At 35.9% G+C, this 22,202-nt stretch overlaps 1 protein-coding gene across 3 annotated transcripts in view; it reads right to left on the reverse strand.

Moving 5' to 3' along the window:
- FAM13A (family with sequence similarity 13 member A) overlaps positions 1-22,202 on the reverse strand; it is a 342,137-nt gene that overhangs the window by 174,225 nt on the left and 145,710 nt on the right. For all 3 annotated transcript variants that reach the window (XM_068542447.1, XM_068542446.1, XM_068542445.1), the window contains exon 6: positions 11,953-12,027. In XM_068542447.1, the coding sequence (XP_068398548.1) occupies positions 11,953-12,027 (75 nt within the window). The remainder of the gene's footprint in view (positions 1-11,952; positions 12,028-22,202) is intronic.

A 22,202-nucleotide genomic window follows, 5' to 3' on the forward strand; every position in this document is an offset into this window, starting at 1 on the left:
GAAAAAGGACAATGGAGTTCCTCACAGAAAGTGCCTCCACTGCTTCTGTGCACATGTATGTGTGTGTACTAGAGTGTGAATGGGATTGTTTAGTGTCCCATTTGTATATGGGGTGGATGTGTGTAGAGGGGGGGGGACAGACAATTTGTCTCTTAATTTCATAGATTCTCAGAACAAGAGGAACCACTTCTAGACCTGATGGAGCATTGACAGGTCTCCCAGATATTTTGGAGATTGAGTTGGTTGTAATGACTGGTTGGTTCTTTGGATTTTTATCCTGGCAGAAGGACTGGGTGTATTTTCTGCAGGGTAAGAGAAAAAATATATCTGGCAAACAGAAGGGCAGGCTGCGGCAGCAACAATATATGTACTCGTCAATTCCTAGTTCATCGTCCTCTTCCTGGGCACACTGGAAAACTACATTTCCAGACTCCCACAAAGGTTACTGAGTCCTGGAATGTGAGTAGAAGGGACAAGAGTTGCTTCTGTGCTAAGGCGGTTAAGTACCTATGAACTTTGCACACACTTTTTTTCTTTTTCATTCCTGATATTAGAAGCCACCTTTTTAGATGACATAGTTGAAAGATGGAAGCAGCTTGCCATCTGAATCACTGCTTGGAGGCTTGCTACCTACGAATCCCACCCCACCTGCATCAGACTGTGACAGCAGTGAGAAATAAACTTTATGAATGAAGCCAATAATATCATGGGGCTAACTGTCACAAAAGTTGACATTAATAATCGTGATTAGACTGGTCATAATTATTGAACAGGACAAACCAGGGGAAACTGGAAAAAGGTCAGTGAGAACTTTAGGGTTAGTGAGAAATCATGGCAACCAGGCTAAGATTTGGTTGTTTGCAAAACAGGACAGTGAACCCAAAGGTAGATCTGAGATCAGAAAATCAGTCTAGCACATGTGATGTCTTAATTTTGTTGCTTGTATGTATGTCTGGGCTCCAGTTCCTTCCGGTAAGAGGCAGTGGCTTTTCAACTTTGCATCCCTAGCACCTGGTGCAGGACAGATGGGATAAAATGTCCAAACTGAGCATAAGCTTCAGGGTGTTTATCAAAGCAGGGCAGATATACAAGAGGAGATGATTTTGGCTGGGGAAAGTCAGGGATCAGGTTTCTATACCCAGTCTTAGGAAGCTGGATACTCAGGACCAGTGGGTCCAGGTCAGCTATACCCTGTGTGCCACAGCAGTGCTAGTCTAGAGATACTTCATAGAGGTCCTTGCATTCCTTGGCCTGGGGTCACTTCAGCTTATAGCATCTGGAAAGAGGCTAAATATAGAGGTTAAATGAGCCAAGTTATTAGATTAAGAGATTAGGCAGGTATACCCAGAAATACCATCATATTTGCATTATTATTTAAAATAACTATTTAACCCTGTATTATTTTTTACTCGATAGTATAAATATATGTTATAAAATATCACAGAACATAGGAAAACATTATCCAAATAACTGAATCTACATGTCATTAATTCTAGAGAGATTCCAGGAATTCTTCAAATAGATTAGAGTGGTGATTTAGGAAACTAAAGAAAGAATATGCTTGTAAAAAATAAAGGATTTAGTCATAGACATAACTGTAGTAATAAATGAACAAAGTTATTCACTTTTACAATTTCTATGCTTCTTAACACTGAAGAGACAGCTTTGCAAAGTGATTTCCCAAGATAATGAAAGAGGCAAAAAAGAAGGAGAATTTTATCACCCAGCACCTATAGGGGAGATAGAAAAATACGGAACATTTTCTATCTAGTGAAGTAAACATACATTCATATATACAAACATATGGGGGCAGAGAAAGCAGATGGGAAATTATTACAAGAAAAGCTCTAAAGAGACAAATCAGGAAAAGAAACACATAAAACCCAGAATCTTAAATTCCAGAAATAATTATGTATTTAATGGTTATTGAACCCTTTCCAAAGGCAAAACGTACTAAATTTTACTAGATTTTTACAAGAGCAAATTCTCTTTAACCTCCCCCCCAAACACACACACACTGACACTCACTGCCTTCATATAAAATAAGAGAAAAAATTGATTGATTTATTTGTTCTTTCTCAAGTGTTTATTGAGCATTCACTATGTGCCTGGCATTGTGAAAGTATTACCAAAAAAAAAAAAAAAAAAAGGAAGGAAGAAAATGACATGATTCTAAAAGAGCTCTCTAATGTAATAAAGACACTCAACACATCAGAAGAGGCTGTCAATAAACAGAGCAAATACACTTAAAAGGACTGGTTATCGAATTTCAGTATCACATCCCATGGAAAACGTATTAAAATATATGTCTATGGAGGAAAAGGTGACAGACATTAGGAAAAAAAAATCTACCTTATGAATAATAGATATAGAGAAAATAGGAAATAGTAGCAGAGATCGATGAAACGGGAAATAGCTACAGTAGAGAATCTGTAAAACTAAAAGCTGCAAAGACTAATAGACAAATTTCTAGCAAGCCTAATCAAAACCAAAAAAGAAAATGTCCCAAAATATTAAAAATGAAAAAAAGACTATAACTACAGATAAAATATTGATTTTTTAAAATAAGAGGAAACATTAAAATATTTTATGCTGATTAATTAAAATAGACAATTTCCTAGAAAATATAACATCAAAAAACTAAAAATAGAACTACTGTATGATCCAGGAATTCCACTCCTGGGTATATACCCAAAGAAAATAAAAACACTAATTTGAAAAGGTACATGCACCCCAATGTTCATAGCAGCATTATTTACAATAGCCAAGACATGGAAACAACCTAAGAGTCCATCAATAGACGAATGGATAAAGATGTGCACACGCACGCGCACACACACACACATATATTTATATATCGATAATGGAATACTATTCAGCATTAAAAAAGAATGAAATTCTGCCATTTGTAACAACATGGATGGACCTAGAGTGTATTATGTTTAGTGAAGTAAGTCACACAGAGAAGGACAAATACTCTGTTACGACTTATTTGTGGAATCTAAAAAATAAACCAAATGAATTAACAAAAGAGAAACAGACTTATAGATATGGAGAACAAACCAGTGGTTACCAGTAGGGAGAGGGAAGGGGTGAGGGGAAAGCTATGGGTAGGGGATTAAGAGGTACAAACTACTATGTATAAAATAAGTATGCTACAAGGACATACTGTACAGCACAGGGAATATAGCCAATATTTTATAATAACTTTAAATGGAGTATAATCTATAAAAATATCAAATCACTATGCTGTACACCTGAAAGTAATATAATATTGTAAATCAACTATACTTCAATAAAAAACTAATAATTCAGAATAAATAAAAAATATGAGGGACTTCCCTGGTGGCGCAGTGGTTAAGAATCCGCCTGCCAATGCAGGGGACACGGGTTCAATCCCTGGTCCGTGAAGATCCCACAGGCCGTGGAGCAACAAAGCCTGTGCGCTACAACTACTGAGCCTGCGCTCTAGAGCCCGTGAGCCACAACTACTGAGCCTGTTTGCCACAACTACTGAAGCCCGCATGCCCTAGAGCCTTGGCGCCGCAACTACTGAGCCCACATGCCACAACTACTGAAGCCCGCACGCTCTAGGGCCCGTGTGCTGCAACTACTGAGCCTGTGCGCTGCAACTACTGAAGACCGTGCACCTAGAACCCATGCTCCGCGACAAAAGTTCCACAATGAGAAGGCCGCGCACCGCAAGGAAGAGTAGCCCCCACTTGCTGCAACTAGAGAAAGCCTGCACGCAGCAACAAAGACCCAACACAGCCAAAAAAAATAAAATAAAATAAAAAATAAATAAATTAAAAACATGAATAGGACTATAGGCACAAAATAAACTGAACCAGTAGTTAAAAATCAACTTGCCAAAACAAATTTAAAAAACAAAACAAAACTAAAAACAAATAAATCAATAAACCTCACTAAACCTAGACACATTCTGCCAAATATTGCAGGAACTGATAATCCTCCTCTTAAACTGTTTCACAGATTACAAAAGGCTCTCCTCAGTTCATTTTATTAAGATAGCGCAACCTTTATACCAAAAGTAGACAAAACAAAAAAATTTATTAACCTAGATGCAAGAATACTAAACAAAATATCAGCTATCCAAAACTTTCAAGGTGTTTAAAAATAGGTATCAGGGCCAGGTTCAGAACTGGTTTATTCCAGTGATGCACTGTTGGTCTAAGGTTAGAAAATCTATGAATATGACTCTCCACGATAAAAGAAAATGGGAGAAAAACCATGCAATTATCTTAACAGATGCAAAGGAATATTTGCTAAAGTTTAACATTCACTCAAAATAAAAATTCTTAGCAAAATATAAATTTATAAAACATACCTACCAAAGACCTAAAGTATACACCATAAACCTAATGAGTGTATGTGTGAAGAAAAAATGCATGAAAACATACTGACACCAACTACTTTCATATGAAACAAAAAAACAAGAAGCAAATATTTATGTGTTCATTTTCAAGATTTTATTGGAGGTCTGCTATGTGCTTGGCATTTCGAAAGAATTACCCGCCCCCTCCCAAAAAAAAGGAAAGAAAGAAAGAAGATAAATGCAATTATAATATGTAAAAGCAAAATGTAGAAAACTTCCCTTAAAATCAGGAAGCAACTCAAGAAGGCATGCTATCATCATTTCTATTTAACCTTATACTGGGAGTCCTGGAACATAGCACAAGAAAAAAGATATTAAATGATAAAAGGCTTGTAAAGGAATAAACGATGCGCATTATTTCCACATGGTATGACTGTCTCCAAAGGAAGTCAAACAGAATTGCTCACGAAATATTATGAGAATTTGGCAAGATTTTCAGATATAAAGTCAACAGTAAAAATCAGTTTCAACATTGAACATCAGCAACAAAGTTTGAAGACATAGTAAGTACTCCATTTATAATATCTACAAAATGGAGATCTAGGAGAAAATTATAATTTTTTAAAAATCAAAAGACATTAAAGAGGACCTGAGTAAATGGAAAGTTACATGATGGTCATGGATAAAGTACCAATGCTCATGAAATTAATCTATCAATTCAATTTAAATTCTAAATAAAATTTCTCATGAAACTTGATAATATTCAACTGCAAAAGCAAAGGACCAAGAATGGCCAAGATAATTTTCAAGAAGAAAAACAAAGTTGAAGAAACTTATTCTACCAGATATCACTAATTAAGACACTGTGGTAATGACATAAGATAAACACACAGAAAAAGCAACAAATAGTACAGTCCAGAAAGAGACATAAAAACATTTGATATATAATGGAAATGCTATTTCAAAAAGTGGGGGAAAGACGAACTATTGAACAAATATGCTGAGTTGATTGATTTTCACATATAAAATGAGATTCCTACTTTATGCTTTACATAAAATTCAATTTCGAATGGATTAAGACCTATATATATATACAAAGCAAACTTTAAAACTTTTAGAAAATAATAAAAAAGATTTTCTAAGTGACCTCAAAGTAGGTGAGGATTTCTTAAACAAGACGTAAAAAAGCACAAACACTAAAGACTGATGAATCTGACTTCACTGAAATAAAAAACTTTGAAACATGAATAGACACTGTATTCTATATATATTAAAAAAAAAAAAAAACACCCAGAAAATTGGGTGAAAGTATTTGGAATACATATAGCTGACAATAGCTAGCAAACTCTTACAAATCATTAAGAAAAAAGCAAACAACCCAATAGCAAAATTTGCAACAGTAGGAGAAAGCAGTATACAGAGTAATAAACACAGATATGACCAAAGTTTAAGAAACATATGAAAACAAACACATGAAATACACGCTACCCGCGTGGTAGACTACATTATAGGGAAGGTACAAATTAACTCAGAAATCTCAGTGGCGTAACAAAACAGGTTTGTTTTTCAGTCATGACACAGATCCAGTGCAAGCTGACAGGCGGCTCTGCGGACCCATGCTCCACTGTCCAGTTAATGTACTGTAAGAAAGGGCTGGAAAAGTTTTGAATCTCTACCTCTGAAATGACAGTTGTCGCTTCTGCTCACAGCCTACTGGCCAAAAGTAGTTGACTGGCCTCACCTACCTGCAATGGGGCTGGGAAATGTTGGAGAAACACTTGGATATTCAGTGAAAAATAAATGTCTCTGTGATGACTATAGAAATCTAAACTAAGGCAATAGCAAGATGCTTCCCACACTCATTAGACTGGGGGAAACAACCATGAGAACTCTGATATTACCAACGATTTGTGAGGATGTGAAAAACGGAAACAGTCACACACAGCTGTTGAACATGTAAATTAGCACATTTTAAGAGCATTTGTAATACCTAGACAAAGAGGTACCTACTTACGACCCTACTCTACAGGTGCATAAAAGGTGTCATGTGAAAATTATTCACTTAAAGTTGGTTTGTGATAGCAAAATATTGGAAATCAACTGAATATTGGAGACAACTTAAATATTAGAAAAACCCAGAATACCTAAACTGTATTTTATTCTTACTGAAAGTGAATATTGATAGAGCATACTGAACAGGAAAAATAGTTGCAGAAGGTGATATACTGTACACTTTATTAATATAAAGTTGTAAAACCTGCAAAATTATCATATATATTGCGTGTAGATACAGGTACGTGGTTAGCCTATAATAATGTGCATACATTATAAACAATTTCAAAATGGGGAGGCGAGATGGTATGTTAGGGTACACTAGTCATAAAACAATTCATATCTGTTAATTCTACTATAGGTAATAAAACCTAAGAAAATAATACTGTTTAACAGTCAGAAGTTATTCTTTGTTAACACTTACCTAGTAAGGCTTTTTATATTAATGATAATTAGAAGCAGTTCCATATTTTCAAAATAGTTAAATATGGATGACAACATATGAAACGTTATGATTATTAGAAAATATATACATTAAGTAGTATAGTGACTGGAACTTGATCAATAGTAGCTACCATCATCATCATCACTGTTACTGCTACTACTATTATTTACTTTTATTAAAGGAATAAGCACGCAAACTAGGCTGATGCATGGAAACAAAAGTGAAACAACGTTAACTGGAAAAAGTGGAACACTAATTAGAATGTTTTATACATTAATTAAAGCACCATAAACTATATTCACATCCATTAACAATGATTTTAAAATAACTTAGAATTTTAGTAAAATTTAATGCTTATTAAATGACTATTAATTTGCATAATGAAAATAAAATTATACTGTCACTAAATTTTCTCAAAACCCTACATTAGTTTAAATTTCTAGTTCACTTTGCTAATAGGCATAGGCATTTTTAAAACCATTTAAGAAAATACAACTGTGACAACTAGTTTCATTATTGAAGAAAATCTCCTTCATAAATGATGCATGGTCCCTGAAATCATTAACTTCTGAAAAGAAAAATAATTTAACAGTTGCTTCTACTACATAACTGCTTACTTGATAACTGCATTATTTTTATCACACATTTTTTTGTTAATATGACTTGGTTTACTAAAGGAAACATCTATAAAAGCAGTAGGAGAATACAGTGACTAAACCTATTATGTGCATGTAATTTTAATTTTTATCAGTACAGTTTTATCCATTGAGAAAAGGCAGGAAGGAAAGAGATTATCTTTTATTTTATACTTTCACTCCAGCACTGAATGAATCTGATACTCATTTTTATACAATGGCCCGAACTTGAGGTTTTTTTTTTTTTTAACGAGGTCAACAAGAACACAGCAAATTCAGTGGGAAGTCTAGGTCATACCCCAAGGGGAGAGAGAAGAAAGAGTTTTCTTCCCTTAGTTCCTGGATCTTCTTCAGGGTTTATACTGTGACCAATGAATATGGGTTGTGAGGCTTATTTAGAGCCATTTGCACTTGTGTTAGGTAGAAAAAGACCTTGTCTCCTCTCCTCTAATCATTATTATACTAAGTTACAAGGAGCTGTGCCTATGTTCTACACCTCTTTAAAAATCTATTTGATGTTCCCTTCTGTATCATCTATTCCATTTATTTGTTTGCATATGTAGTCTACCCAGTTATTGGGCATGAAATGGTTATATGAGCATGCCCTTGAGCTAGCAGGGCTGGTGATCATTGCTCATCCAGGAAGTGTCATGGCACTGTGTAATGGAGGTATCATTTTTTTTTTCCAGCTTGGACTCAGATCAAGAAGAGGCTTTCCTATATAAGGGACAGAAATACAATTCTCCCCATTGCCTAAGAGCAGAGAAAACAGCTAGCAGAGGGAACACAGATGGGGACAGATGGCTTAGACTAGAGAGACATCTCCAGAGCCAGTGGACAAATGCCATTTCTGGATTACCATTTTACATCTCTAGCCATACAGGGATCAGAAATGCTTAGCTGTTCAAGACACATACAGCTGTAACTAGAGATGTCTGAGAAAGATAGCAATGGAGGCCAAATGAAGTAACATTAGTACCAAGACATCATTCTCACAGCTCACTAAGTCATTCTGGAAAGGACACACCAATCACATTTTGTTTGTTTGTCTGTTTTATACCAACTATATTTGAAAGTGTTTTCAGCTTCAGTCTTCAAAGATCAACTGGCGGAAAAAAGATCTTAAGATACAATCTCGGTGAAAGAGTTAGTGCCTTATAATCTCTTGCAACTCACATGCTCTGCCTCATTTCTGGGGATTTGAAATAACAAGGATTTTAATCACCTCTAAACTAAGCAGAGCTAAGCAAAGATTAGTTTGCTCATGTAAATTTAAACTTGCTCATGCAAGACCACAGAGAAGCTAAAGTTACAAACTACGGATTAACCAGTGAAGCAATTTCTCTATTGAGTTAGCTTGGTCATGAACCATACAGTGAGACTGATAGAGGATAATCAATACACATTAATTATTGATTCTCTATATGCCTGAAATATTCCAAATGGGATTAATTTCATAGTAGTAATAGAATCCCTTCAAACAGTTTTTATGACAGGTTTCAAGATTATCTTTCATTTATGAAGTGATTCATCTAAGGTCTCTTCACCTAAAAGTAGGTATATTCCAATATAAATGGAGTTAATGAGCAAATGTTACCTAAAAATGTTCCTCAAATCCTATATTTTTAAATGCATTTACTTGGTGAGTATATTTTTGACACTGAATTTTTATTAATTCACAGTAAACAAAATTTCTACTATACATTTGAATTAGTTTTCTGTAAGCTTGTATACACAAATATTTCAGTGAAGAAGATACAGAAGATAGTTTGAATCTGGAAAGGAATGCATAGTAGTTAAAAAATTTTTCCAAAAAAAAAAAATTAAGGTGGAGTAAGTTTTATAAAAAAAGATGTTTGTATTTCCTTTAAAAATAAACTGTAGTCTCTTACCCTAAGTATTAAGTAATGACTCATTACTTCACTTGATTTAACTTTAAAAAGAAAGCCGCAATTATTTTTATAATAACCTGCAAATAAAACCAGAGATAAGAGTCCTTTAAAATTTTGCCTACAATGGACACAAGAAAGTTTGGAGGACATTTTGTCTTAGAACTGGAAAAAAATGTAGCTATATAAATATCATAGTGGCCAGTTAGGAATATTATATACACCTAGTAAACAGGAGAAGTTCTACTCAAAAGATTTAAGATTTGGAAAGGGGCTCTAAAATTAATGCAATCACTCTTCTGGTTGGACAAATGATCAAATAAATTCTCACGATATATTTTAGGTTAATGGAGTTTTTCTTTTCACTAGCAAAACAACTATGTGCATTTTGGAATTCTCTTAATAAAGAAAACAAAATTTTACACGTTAGACCCTTCATTCTGTCATATGTATGAGAGTTCTTATTTTTCTTGTTAAAATTTGCTTACATACTTTCCACTGACCACATGTTATTTTTATAATTATGAAAAAATCAATAAAGTGATTTCTATTTTGCAAAAGAAAAATTACAGTTGCACATTTTATTTTACTCCCAGAAGTAACCTTCCATTATAATTCAGTGTTCTCTATATTACAGGGAATACAATGGAAACAATTCTGATTGAGCAGAAGTAAAACTGTCTACTAAAAAATATCACTAAGAGTTTTATAGTATCCCATCTTACATTTAAGTCTTTGATCCATTTTGAGCTTATTTTTGTGTATGGTGTTAGAGAATGTTCTGATTTTCTTCTTTTACATGTGGCTGTCCTATTTTCCCAGCACCACTTACTGAAGAGACTATCTTTTCTCCATTGTATATGCTTGCCTCCTTTGTCATAGATTAATTGACCATAGGTGTGTGGTTTTATTTCTGGGCTTTCTATCCTGCTCCATTGATCTATAAGTCTGTCTTTAGGCCAGTACCATACTGTTTTGATTGCTGTAGCTTTATAGCATAGTCTGGAGTTAGGGAGCCTGATTCCTCCAGCTCTATTTTTCTTTCTCAAGATTGCTTTGGCTATTTGAGGTCTTTTGTGTTTCCATATAAATTATAAGACTGGATACTATAAAACTCTTAGAGGAAAACACAGGCATAATACTCTTTGACATAAATCGCAGCAATACCTTTTTGCACCCACCTCCTAATGAACATAAAAACAAAAATAAACAAATGGGACCTAATGAAACTTCAAAGTTTTTGCACAGCAAAGGAAACCATAAACAAAACAAAAAGACAACCCTCAGAATGGGAGAAAATATTTGCAGATGAAGCAACCAACAAGGGATTAATCTCCAGAATATACAAACAGCTCATGCAGCTCAATATTAAAAAAAAAACAACCCAATCAAAAAATGGGCAGAAAACCTAAACAGACATTTCTACAAAGAAGACATACAGATGGCCAAAAAGCACATGAAGAGGCTCAACACTGCTAATTATTAGAGAAATGCAAAACAAAACTACAATGAGATATCACCTCACACCAGTCAGAATGGCCATCATTAAAAAGTCTACAAACAATAAATGCTGGAGAGGGTGTGGAGAAAAGGGAACCCTCCTACACTGTTGGTGGGAATGTAAATTGGTACAGCCACTATGGAGAACAGTATGGAGGTTCCTTAAAAAACTAAAAATATAGCTAACATATGATCCAGCAATCCCACTCCTGGGCATATATCTGGAGAAAACCATAATTCAAAAACATATAAGCACCCCAATGTTCACTGCAGCACTATTTACTACAGCCAAGACATGGAAGCAACTTAAATGTCCATCGACAGAGGAGTGGATAAAAAAGATGTGGCACATATATACAATGAACTATTACTTAGCCGTAAAAAAGAATGAAATAAGGCCATTTACAGGAACATGGATGGACCTAGAGATTATCATACGAAGTGAAGTAAGTCAGACAGAGAAGGACAAATATCATATATCACTTATATGTGGCATCTAAAAAATGATACAAATGAACGTATTTACAAAACAGAAACAGACTCACAGACATAGAAAACAAACTTATGGTTACCAAAGGGGAAAGGGAGTGGGGTGGGAGGGATAAATTAGGAGGTTGGGGTTAATATATACACACTACTATATATAAAACAGGTAATCAACAAGGACCTACTGTATAGCACAGGGAACTCTATACTCTGTAATAACCTATATGGGAAAAGAATCTGAAAAAGAATAGATATATGTATATGTATAACTGAATCACTTTGCTGTACAGCTGAAACTAACAAAACATTGTAAATCAACTATACTCCAATATAAAATTTTTAAAATGTTAGTGGGTAAAAAAAAGAAAAATAAAAACATAAAAAATATCACTATCTGTTAAATAATAAGAGTGTCCTGAGCATTTTTGGATGAATATAACCCTGGATTAAATACGCTAAAAAGAAGTATATTTAAGACCACTAGGTCCAAAAAAAAAAAGAGGGGTGTGGTGCTGAGGGAAATGCAAGCCACAGAGCATGGAAACCCAAGAAGATAAAGAGTCTTTCTACACGTTTCACACAATAGCCTAAAGAGCAGACATAACCTACCTTGGTTTTTGGAGATGGCTTTTGTGTGTCTCTTTCGAAGTCTTTTGTTAGAAGGATGTTCTTATAATTGGCCTCCTATAAAAGAAGTATAAAAGAAACATTAGAGACCGAAGAACACTACCCTAACCAGAAATTACAATGTAGTGAAAAGCATTTCTGGATTGAGTTGTTCACATCAGAAGCTAGTGAGATTGTAGTGAGGAGTCAAAAACGTTTCCTTTCTTCTTTGTCACATACATCAGTGAAGTAACATAAGACAGTGATGGAGTAGGTATGGGACCTACAGGACATATATATTCAGAGATGATTATTAAAAATCTCATCTACGCTATCACGTCATTTACATATCCACAGACAACTCACCCCTTCTTTGGAGAATTGAATAGTAATTCTCCAAGATATCAACACCAAACTTGAAGTTTCCAACTTTCCCCAAGTATTTTACAAATGGGTTCTGATTCTGTAAATGTTTTATCATAAACAAATTCCTTCACATTGTTCATAATCCATATCGAATAATGACAGCTGCGTATCAATATCCTGAGAAAAAATATCTGAGTATCTGTTTACAAAATTATAAAGCTTCTAAGTCCTTGGTTCACGCCAAAACAGTACATGCAAAAATAAGAGCAGAGATTACAAGGCAGCAGCTTACTTGCGGTTGGATAGATTTACTATTTATTTCTACATGGTAAATAAAAACAACAATCGTTGTTTTTTACAAAATAATGTAGGGCCTCCCTTCTGAATAGCCATTAACTTGAGTCAACTTTCCATAGATGATTCTATCTCCAAATTAAGACAGAACAAAAATACATAAGAGGAAGATTATAGTCAACAATAAAGCTAAGGAGAAAATAAGTCAGATTTCTTTTACCTGCTCCATAACCTTCACCTCTGCATCCCATTTCTTCCCCTATCATGTCTACCATTCACTCATCTAAATAATGAGGGTTTTTTCCAATTTACTTTAGGGTCAATCATCATCTTTTAAACAAAATTGTATTCTACACACTTTATAATATTACTAAAATTTCCTGGAATTACATTCTTATATTTTTAAAGGGAACAGTCCCTTAAAGGGAAAATGTCCCTAAAGAAAATAACAATACTACTTACTACTAATAAATAATTACTAAATCATAGGATGTGTCAGGCACTGCGCTAAAGACTTTGCATTCATAATGCCATTTCCCCCTCGACAGCCCTATGAGTCAGGGACTATTATTATATCGTATTATCATTCCCCTTTTAAGTATTACACAACAAAAGCATACAGAAGTTAAGTAAATTGCCTAATGTCACACAGGACTCAAAGACGGTTCTGAATAACTTTAAGGCCCGAGCTCTTATCATCTTTATATACTACTTCTCATCCAATATACTTGACAGCTTAAATGGCTTGGTTGTAGAACCATAGCATTTTAAAGCCAAGAGAGTTTTTAAAGATCAACTACTCTATCCACGCCCCTAATTCTACAGATGAAGGGTGTGCATCCTGAGGTGATGCGCCCAAAATCACACAGAGAGTGGTAGAGCCGAGACCCATGCCTGGACCACAGGGCTGTACAGGGCACCTGTTCTCCGCTTTGTGCTAGGGAGCAATATTCCCAGACTCGGAGGGGATCACGAACCTCTCGTGAGCTGGGGGCAGGGGTGCGGCGCTGCCAACACTCAGCTGCCTGTGGCCTCATGCACAGCCCTGTGTAAGGACCAAGGGTGCGTTTCTGAGGTCTCCAAATAAGTGTACATTCCAGTCCTACCCTTTCCCACCAGTCACACCACCTGCTGTTGGGAAGCTGTTTACTGGAAATAGTGAATGAACCCATTCCCGCTTCTGACTCACTGTGAGAGGGATAAACTATATCCAGCACGACATTTAAAAGGTTCAAGTGATGAACTGCATAATCCGTTGCGTAATTTGGCTACCCTTGGATAATATAATTAGGCATAATCCTTATACCTCTTTTTAAACTACCGGTAAGTAAATGTTAGAATGTGATGAGAAGAAAACAGGCCGACTCTTAAGGGAAGTGAATAGGAATAGGTGACCTTTGTTTATGTCTGTCTGAGTTTATAAATGCCTGTAATTCTTTCTTCCTTAAGCATAAACTGAAAGTGGTGGTGTTTCCTTTAAAAGTGACAGTATCACTCCTATTCTGCCTCCCTGTCCCTGTGAATTAGTAAGTATAAGGCTGAGAGTCAGCTCTTCCCTAAAAGACTCTGAAAGCATTTTCTGTCCACTTTTAACTGACAATGCCACCTACATAAATTACGTTTATTTTTTGTTTTATGACTGAATTCAGACAGTGGAGTCAAAGTGAAGTTCAGTAGTCACAGCACCATCCTAGCTCTCATCCTATCTCTCTAACCAGCTCTAGGAAGCCAGGCACGCATTGTAACCTCTTGGACCTCTCCCTCAGTTTAAAGATCTATACAACAAAGGGACTGGATTAAGTGAGCTCCAAGAATCCTAGCTAGCTCTTAAATTTCAAGATTTTATGATCTTATGGTTCTTTCAGGAAGCAATATTTATTGACAAAAAAGTTAAGCCACATCCTGTTGGGGGCTGCATTCCCAGTGCCCCCATCCGAATGCTGCTGGAGAACTGGCACCCAGGCCATAGCAGTGAGCTACAGAACACAGGCTACACTTCCTGCAGGGCCAATGTGACTCAGATTTCTGGAGGGAAGTTAAGCAATTCAACTAGTACCTTAAATAAGTAACTGGTAATAACTTAATGTATTGTTTTAAAACAGATGTAGTATGGTAACTCCATAATATATTATGAGAAACATTTTAAAGATAAAGCCTTTTTAAAGTTGTGCTTTTACAACCGCATAGCACAGGGAGATCAGCTTGGTGTTTTGTGACCACCTGGAGGGGTGGGATGGGGAGGGTGGGAGGGAGGGAGATGCAAGGGGGAAGAGATATGGGAACATATGTATATGTATTACTGATTCACTTTGTTATAAAGCAGAAACTAACACACCATTGTAAAGCAATTATACTCCAATAAAGATGTTAAAAAAAATAATAAAGTTGTGCTTATAAAAAGCCATTTATGCTTGTAGGTATATACCTGAGAATTAAAATCATATGTCCACACAAAAACTTTTACATAAGTGCTCACTGTAGCATTATTCATAATAGCCAAAAAGTGGAAACAACACAAATGTCCATCAACTGTTGATCAGATAAGAAAAATATGGTGTATACACACAATGGAATATTGTTCAGCTATAAAAAGGAATGAAGTACTAATACCTGCTAATCGCATAGTTTAACTTTGAAAACATTACGCTAAGTGAAAGAAGTCAAACACAAAAGGACATATATTGTGTGATTCCATGTGTATGAAATGTCCAGAATGGGCGAATAGTGACAGGAAGTAGATTAGTGGTAGCCAGGGCCTGGGAGGAGGAGGGAATGCATAGTCACGTCTCATGGCTCCAGTCTGCATGGGGTTTCTTTTGGGGTGACAAAAATGTTCTGGAATTAGGTAATGGTAATGGTTGTACAACTTGGTGAACATGCTAAAACCCAATAAACTGCATACTGTAAACAGGTGAATTTTATGGTACGTGAATTATGTCTACATTTTTTAAAAAGCCTTTTAAAGCAAATCCCCACATTCCCAGGGCAAAGGGAAGAGACCTCAGGCTTGTGTTTGAACTCTCCCCTTAGAAGAACTTCTTTGCAAAGGTTTGAAGGGGGAATGTTTTGTGTTTGTAAGTATTATGTGGGCATGGAAAGTCTCTCAAATATTAACTGAACCCTATTATTATGTGTGGCATTCCAATGCTGGTCACTGGAGAATGGAATGATAAATTAGACATGAATATATTATATAGGGTATACTTATATTTATTTTAAACATTTCTACTTGAACGAGACTTCTGAATGAACTGACTGCCCACTGTAAAGACCTGAGCAAAAACCAATTGCTTAAACCCACTGTATCATGAAAACACCATTTAAAAATACAATAGGGAAAGAAAAAATACCTTGTTTGTCACTGCTTTGTTGGCCTTTCCATTCACCTACTAATGACAATAAAAAATAGAAAAGCACGTGCCGTTCTCTCAGCCTAGCCCGCCTGCTCCCAGCTATTCACACTGTGTGCCCACACTTCATCCAGGTCTCTGTTCAGTTTCACTAGAGAGGACTCCCTCCCTGGAACACCTTATCTGAGTCACCACTGTTCCCCCCTCCCACTGGGGCTCTCTCTATTTCTTCATAGCGCTCAGCAATATCTCACTTTAATATTTAGTGGTTTTAATTCTTCACTGTCCATCTCTCCCTACTCTGTGAGAAGACCTATATCACTCACGGATATATCCACAAGGCCTGGAACACTGTTTGGCACACAGTAGAAGCTCAACTGTTGTGGTGAATGAGTAAACCAAATCAATGAACAATATCCCTTTTCTAACCTTTCACAATCCCTTTGTGCATTCCTCCTGTTTTTAATTCTCTCCTTAATCAGCTTACACTTCATGACCTTTCATTCCTTTGCTAATGCCCTTCGTTTTCTTCCTCTCGTCCTCAATCACTGCATTTATTTCACAAAAGGACGACCTTGGATGAATCCGGCTATATGCCTTCTCTGTGCTGGGAATGGAGCAACTGAAAGTGGCTGGAAAAAAATTATAGAATTGGTTGACTGTGTCATGTTAAATTTATTACCATAAATCTTGAATGAACCCTCTCTAATCCACAGCAATCCTGCTATACTTCTTTAGTAACATGATTTTCCACTCTCCAAGATGACATTTCATGTCTCCTCCTCTCTTCTCAAACCCATTTCCTTCCATTCTTGCTTCATTGGAAAAAAGAGGCATCAGAGAAGCTTCTCATTACCCCACCATCAAATTTACAAACCACTCTACGTCCCTCCAGTTACAATGGAAGATTCTGGTCCTAATCAGCCATTCCCTCCACGCCACCTTTGAGCCCATCTCCTCTCACCTTCTCAAGGACGTCACTTTCAATTCTCCCCTCCCACTCCCTCTCCACTAGATCATTCCCATAATCACATGCGTGCTCTGTAATTATCTTTAAAAACAAAAAACAACAACCAAAAAAACAACTTCCTTCATCTTAGTTCTCTCACTAGCTGTGGTCCCATGTTATTTGCTTTCCTTTAGAGCACACACCTCCAAAACAGCTGTCTTCACCACATCTACTTCTTCATCTTCAGTGCCCCCAAATCTGTGTGTTTTGTTTGTTTGTTTTTTTGGTCACTAGCCACAGAAAGTGCTGAAAACAGTCACTCACAGCTTGGTTTCTATCTTACTCAGTTAGCAACATCTGACCCAGGTGATTCCTTCTAATAGCTGCCACATCATCACTGATAGGGGGAAAAAATTGCCTACCTCATGGACCAACTCCACATGATCTCCTTGGCTGCTGCTTCTCCTCTATACAATAAAGTTACATATCTACTAGTTATTGGTTCGTTTTGTGTATCCTCTACTAAATAGAAGTCCTATGAAGGTAAATAATTGGTCTCCCTTACTCATTACTAAAACTACAATGCCACTGAAAAGTGCCTTGTATAGTAGGAGCTCAATAAATATGTGTTGAATAAATAGTTGAATGAAATTGGAGTGACTCAAGGGTTGATGTAGAGAATTCTTCTTTTCCCAAATATATAATGATCTCAGAACACTTTCATTTCTTTTAAATACAACCAATATCCTAATGACTCCCAAATCTGTATCACTATCTTTCACATTTCTCCTAAGCTACTTAAGTCTAACTGCTTACTTGGCAACTCTACCTTGCTGTCTAATAAGCACCTAAATTTATGTCCAAACCTGAGCTTTTGATTTATCAGCAAAATAATTTATGTCAGTCCTTGAGTTTCTTCCCCAGATTAGCAAATGGTACCCAGTTGCTCAAGCCAATGTCTTAGGTATCAACCTTGATTCCTCCCTTTCCCATACCTCCCATCATTAAACCTATCATCAAGTCCAGTCAGCACTCTCCAAAGTAACTGGGATTCATTCACTTCTCTCTGTGTACACAGCCAACCCAGTCATAGCCATCATTTTTCACCTAAATTACTTCAATCATCCTGCTTTCTATAAGCTTTGTATACGTAAATCAGATGATGTCATTCCTCAAGCAATGTCTCATCATTACTCCAGGAATAAAATCCAAACTATTTACCATAACCTACATAGCCTCGCGTGATCTAGCCCTTGCCTTCTTCTCTAACCTCATCTCACACCACTTACCCCTCCCTTACTATGCCTCAGACACAATGGCCACCTTTTCTACCTTCAAATACTCCAAGTCCTTTCCTGCCTTCAAGTATTCGTCCTTCACATTCCCTCTCCTTGGAATGCCTCTCCACCATTTCTTTAGCATGGCTGGTATATTCTCCTCCTTCAGCTCCTATGTCACCTCCTCCAAGAGGCCTTCTTTAACAACCCCATCTAAAGTGGCTCTCCTGATTACTCTCTTCTCTTATTAACCTGCTTTACTTCAAACACAGTACTTATTCTAATTTGTAATTCACGATTTTGTTTTACATTTTGATTTATTTATTGTACATCACCTCCAGTAGACTTTAAGGTTCATGTGGGTAAGGATTTGCCCAGTGTATCCCCAGCATTCTGTAGGTATTTAATAAGCGTTTTTTGAACGAATAAAGAAAACAATGTCAACTCTTACATTTCCCTTGCCTTTAGTATTAATTTCCAACCATTAAAGAAATGTGATGGATCTCCATGATATTGAGAATCAGATAATAATACATTTTCTTACTACCTGAGTAATATAATAATGGGTGAGGGTAGGTGGCAAAGAAGCTGTTATTATGACAGGCAGAGGTTGTTAGAGAGCTGCAATTGGTATGCTGGAATCAAACCACACAAGTGATTTGACCAAATTTAGTGAGTTGGAGAGATGATAGAGAGCAATGCTGATATGATTACAAGTGGGTGTAACAGCCCAAGCCTAAGGCCTCCTACAGGAAAAAGATACATAACACACTGCTACTTTGCACACAACCAGGATCCAATAAATGTCATTGGCAGATTGCAGACCACTCCTTACAATACCATAAAAGTCTCCACTTTAATTCAACTGTATTTGCAAAATGAATCTTAATTTGACTGACTATAACAAATGAACAGGATGTTTTCTTAAAACTCAAAAGTAATACGATGTTATCTTTACATAAATAAAGGGAACAAATTGAATTAAAATAGCATTTAACAGATTTTCATTATGTAAACTTTTGGGAAGAAATCTGTTCTTGGGCTTGGACCAGGGAAATATAAAGGGAAGAGGTGAGAAGTAGTTAAGTTTCAGATATATTTTGAACTCATTACTTTTACTTTATAAACTGCAACTATAATAGTCACAAGTACAACCTTAACTGTCTTTTAAAATTGCTTTACAGAGAATGTTGAAAATTGTTTTACAGAGAATGGCAACCAGTCATTTCTGATTAAAGAAAAAGGGATAAGAATGAATATAGCAAGAGATGGTTAAAGATTTAAGCATCATTAAACATTAGAATCTAGACTTCTGATCTTATTATTACAATCCATTACAGTTTTCTCTTCCTTCAGCTCCTCTGTCACCTCTTTGGAGAGGCTTTTTGTAACAGCCTCATCAAAATCAGCTCTCCCCAGTTACTCTCAACTTGCTTTACTTCTGTAACAGTAACAACTGGTTTAAGATTGGTTTAGGTGTCCATATGTTGTGCTGGTGATTTCAGATCTATTCTTAATATATGTGCATATTAGCCCACCATGCTTTCTTGTTTCACAGTCCTGAAGAAGCTCTACTTTTTACTGATTTGCACAGGGGTTTGAATCTGTTGTCAGAGGCGAGTGAGCGAGTGCCAGACTCAGGCCTTTTTACCTGCTGGTCTCCCTGCCTGGGATGCTCTTCCTCCTCATGTCTATATGGCTTGCTCCACCATATCATTGTGATCTCCACTCATCTCAGAGGGGCTTCCCTCAATTTTCTATAGGAAATAGTGATGACAACTTCCCTCTCTCCTCTCATACACCATTAATCTCAAGTCCTTATCATGGTTTTAATTTTCTTCACAGAATGTATCATCAAATGTCATATTAATTTTCTTAATTGTTTACTGTCTGTGTCCCCCTCCTAAAGAGGCAAAGTCCACGAGGGCAGAGACTTTTTAAAAAAAATTAAATGCTATAGCTCCAGTTCACAGAATACTAACTGCTACACAGTAGGTGTTTAATAAATGGTGGTTCAAATTATACTTTATTGCTATTTTCAGGACATTACATCCAAAAAAAAGCAGAAAACATTTTTTTTTCATGTGCACATGGAACATTCTCTAGGATTCACCACACATTAGGGCACAAAACAAGCCTCAACAAATTTAGGAGTATAGAATTATTTCAAGCATCTTTTCTGACCACAGTGGCATGAAACTAGAAATAAACCACAGAAAAAGAAACAAGAAAAAAATGATTATATAGAGACTAAACAACATGCTACTAAAAAAACAATAGGTCAATGATGAAATCAAAGAAGAAATTAAAAAATACCTTGAGTCAAATGACAATAAAAACAGAACCATACCAAATCTATGGGATGCAGCAAAAGCAGTTCTTAGAGGGAAGTTCATAGCAATACATGCCTTCTTCAAGAAAAAAGAAAAATCTCAAATAAACAGCCTAACCCACCACCTACAAGAATTAAAAGAAAACCTAAAGTCAGCAGAAGGAAGTAATAAAGAGAGGAAATAAATAAAATGAGACAAAAAAATAGAAAAATGAATAAAACCAACAGCTGGTTCTTCGAAAGAGTAAACAAAATTGACAAACCTCTGGCCAGGCTCACCAAGAAGAAAAGAGCAAAGACCCAAGTGAAGAAAATAATAAGTGAAAGAGGAGAAATCACAACTGATACCACAGAAACACACACACACACACACACACACACACCAAAAGAGAAACTGTACAATTATATGCCAACAAATTCGACAACCTAGAAAAAAATGGACAAATTTCTAGCAATATACAGCCCAACAAAACTGAATCAAGAAGAAATAGATAACTTGAACAAACCGATCACTGGTAGTGAAATAGAATCTGTTAATAAAAGAAAACTCTCTACAAACAATAATCCAGGAACAGATGGTTTCACAGGTGAATTCAACCAAACATACAAAGAAGAACTTATACTGATCCTTCTCAAACTCTTCCAAAAGTTTGAAGGGGAAGGAATACTCCTAAAGACATTCTATGAAGCCACCATCACCCTGATACCAAAACCAGACAAAGATACCACCAAAAAAGAAAATTACAGGCCAATATCTTTGATGAATATAGATGCAAAAATTCTCAAGAAAATATTACCAAACCGAATCCAACAACACATAAAAAAGATCATACACCACGACCTAATTGGATTCATCCCAGGGTCACAAGGATAGTTCAACATATGCAAATCAATCAATGTGATACAACACATCAACGAAAGAAAAGACAAAAACCACAGGATCATCTCAATAGATGCAGAAAAAACATTTGATAAAATTCAACATTCATTCATGATAAAAATCCTTACGAAAGTGAGTATAGAGGAAACATATTTCAACATAATAAAAGCTATTTATGACAAACCCACAGCCAATATAATTCTCAATGGTGAAAAGCTGAAAGCGTTCCTGCTAAAATCTGGAACAAGACAAGGATGCCAACTCTCACCATTTCTATTCAACATAGTACTGGAAGTCCTAGCCACAGCAATCAGACAAGAAGAAGAAATAAAATGTATTCAGATTGGTAGGGAAGAGGTAAAATTATCATTATATGCTGATGACATGATGCTATATTAATATATTATGGATAACCCTAAGACTCCACACAAAAACTACTAGAACTGATAAATGAATTCAGCAATGTAGCAGGATACAAGATTAACACACAGAAATCAGTTGCATTTCTTTACACTAACAATGAAATATCAGAAAGGGAATGTAAATAAACAATCCCTTTTAAAATCTCATCAAAAAAAAAAAGTACTTAGGAATAAACCTCACCAAGGAGGTGAAAGACATATACTGAGAACTACAAAACAGTAATAAAGGAAACTGAAGGTGATTCAAAGAAATGGAAAGATATCCCATGCTCTTGGACTGGAAGAACTGATACTGTTAAAATGGCCATGCTACCCAAAGCAACCTACAGATTTAATGTGATCCCTATCAAATTACCCATGACATTTTTCACAAAACTAGAACA

Source organism: Eschrichtius robustus, chromosome 4 (assembly GCF_028021215.1).
Source record: "Eschrichtius robustus isolate mEscRob2 chromosome 4, mEscRob2.pri, whole genome shotgun sequence".
Lineage (NCBI taxonomy): Eukaryota > Metazoa > Chordata > Mammalia > Artiodactyla > Eschrichtiidae > Eschrichtius > Eschrichtius robustus.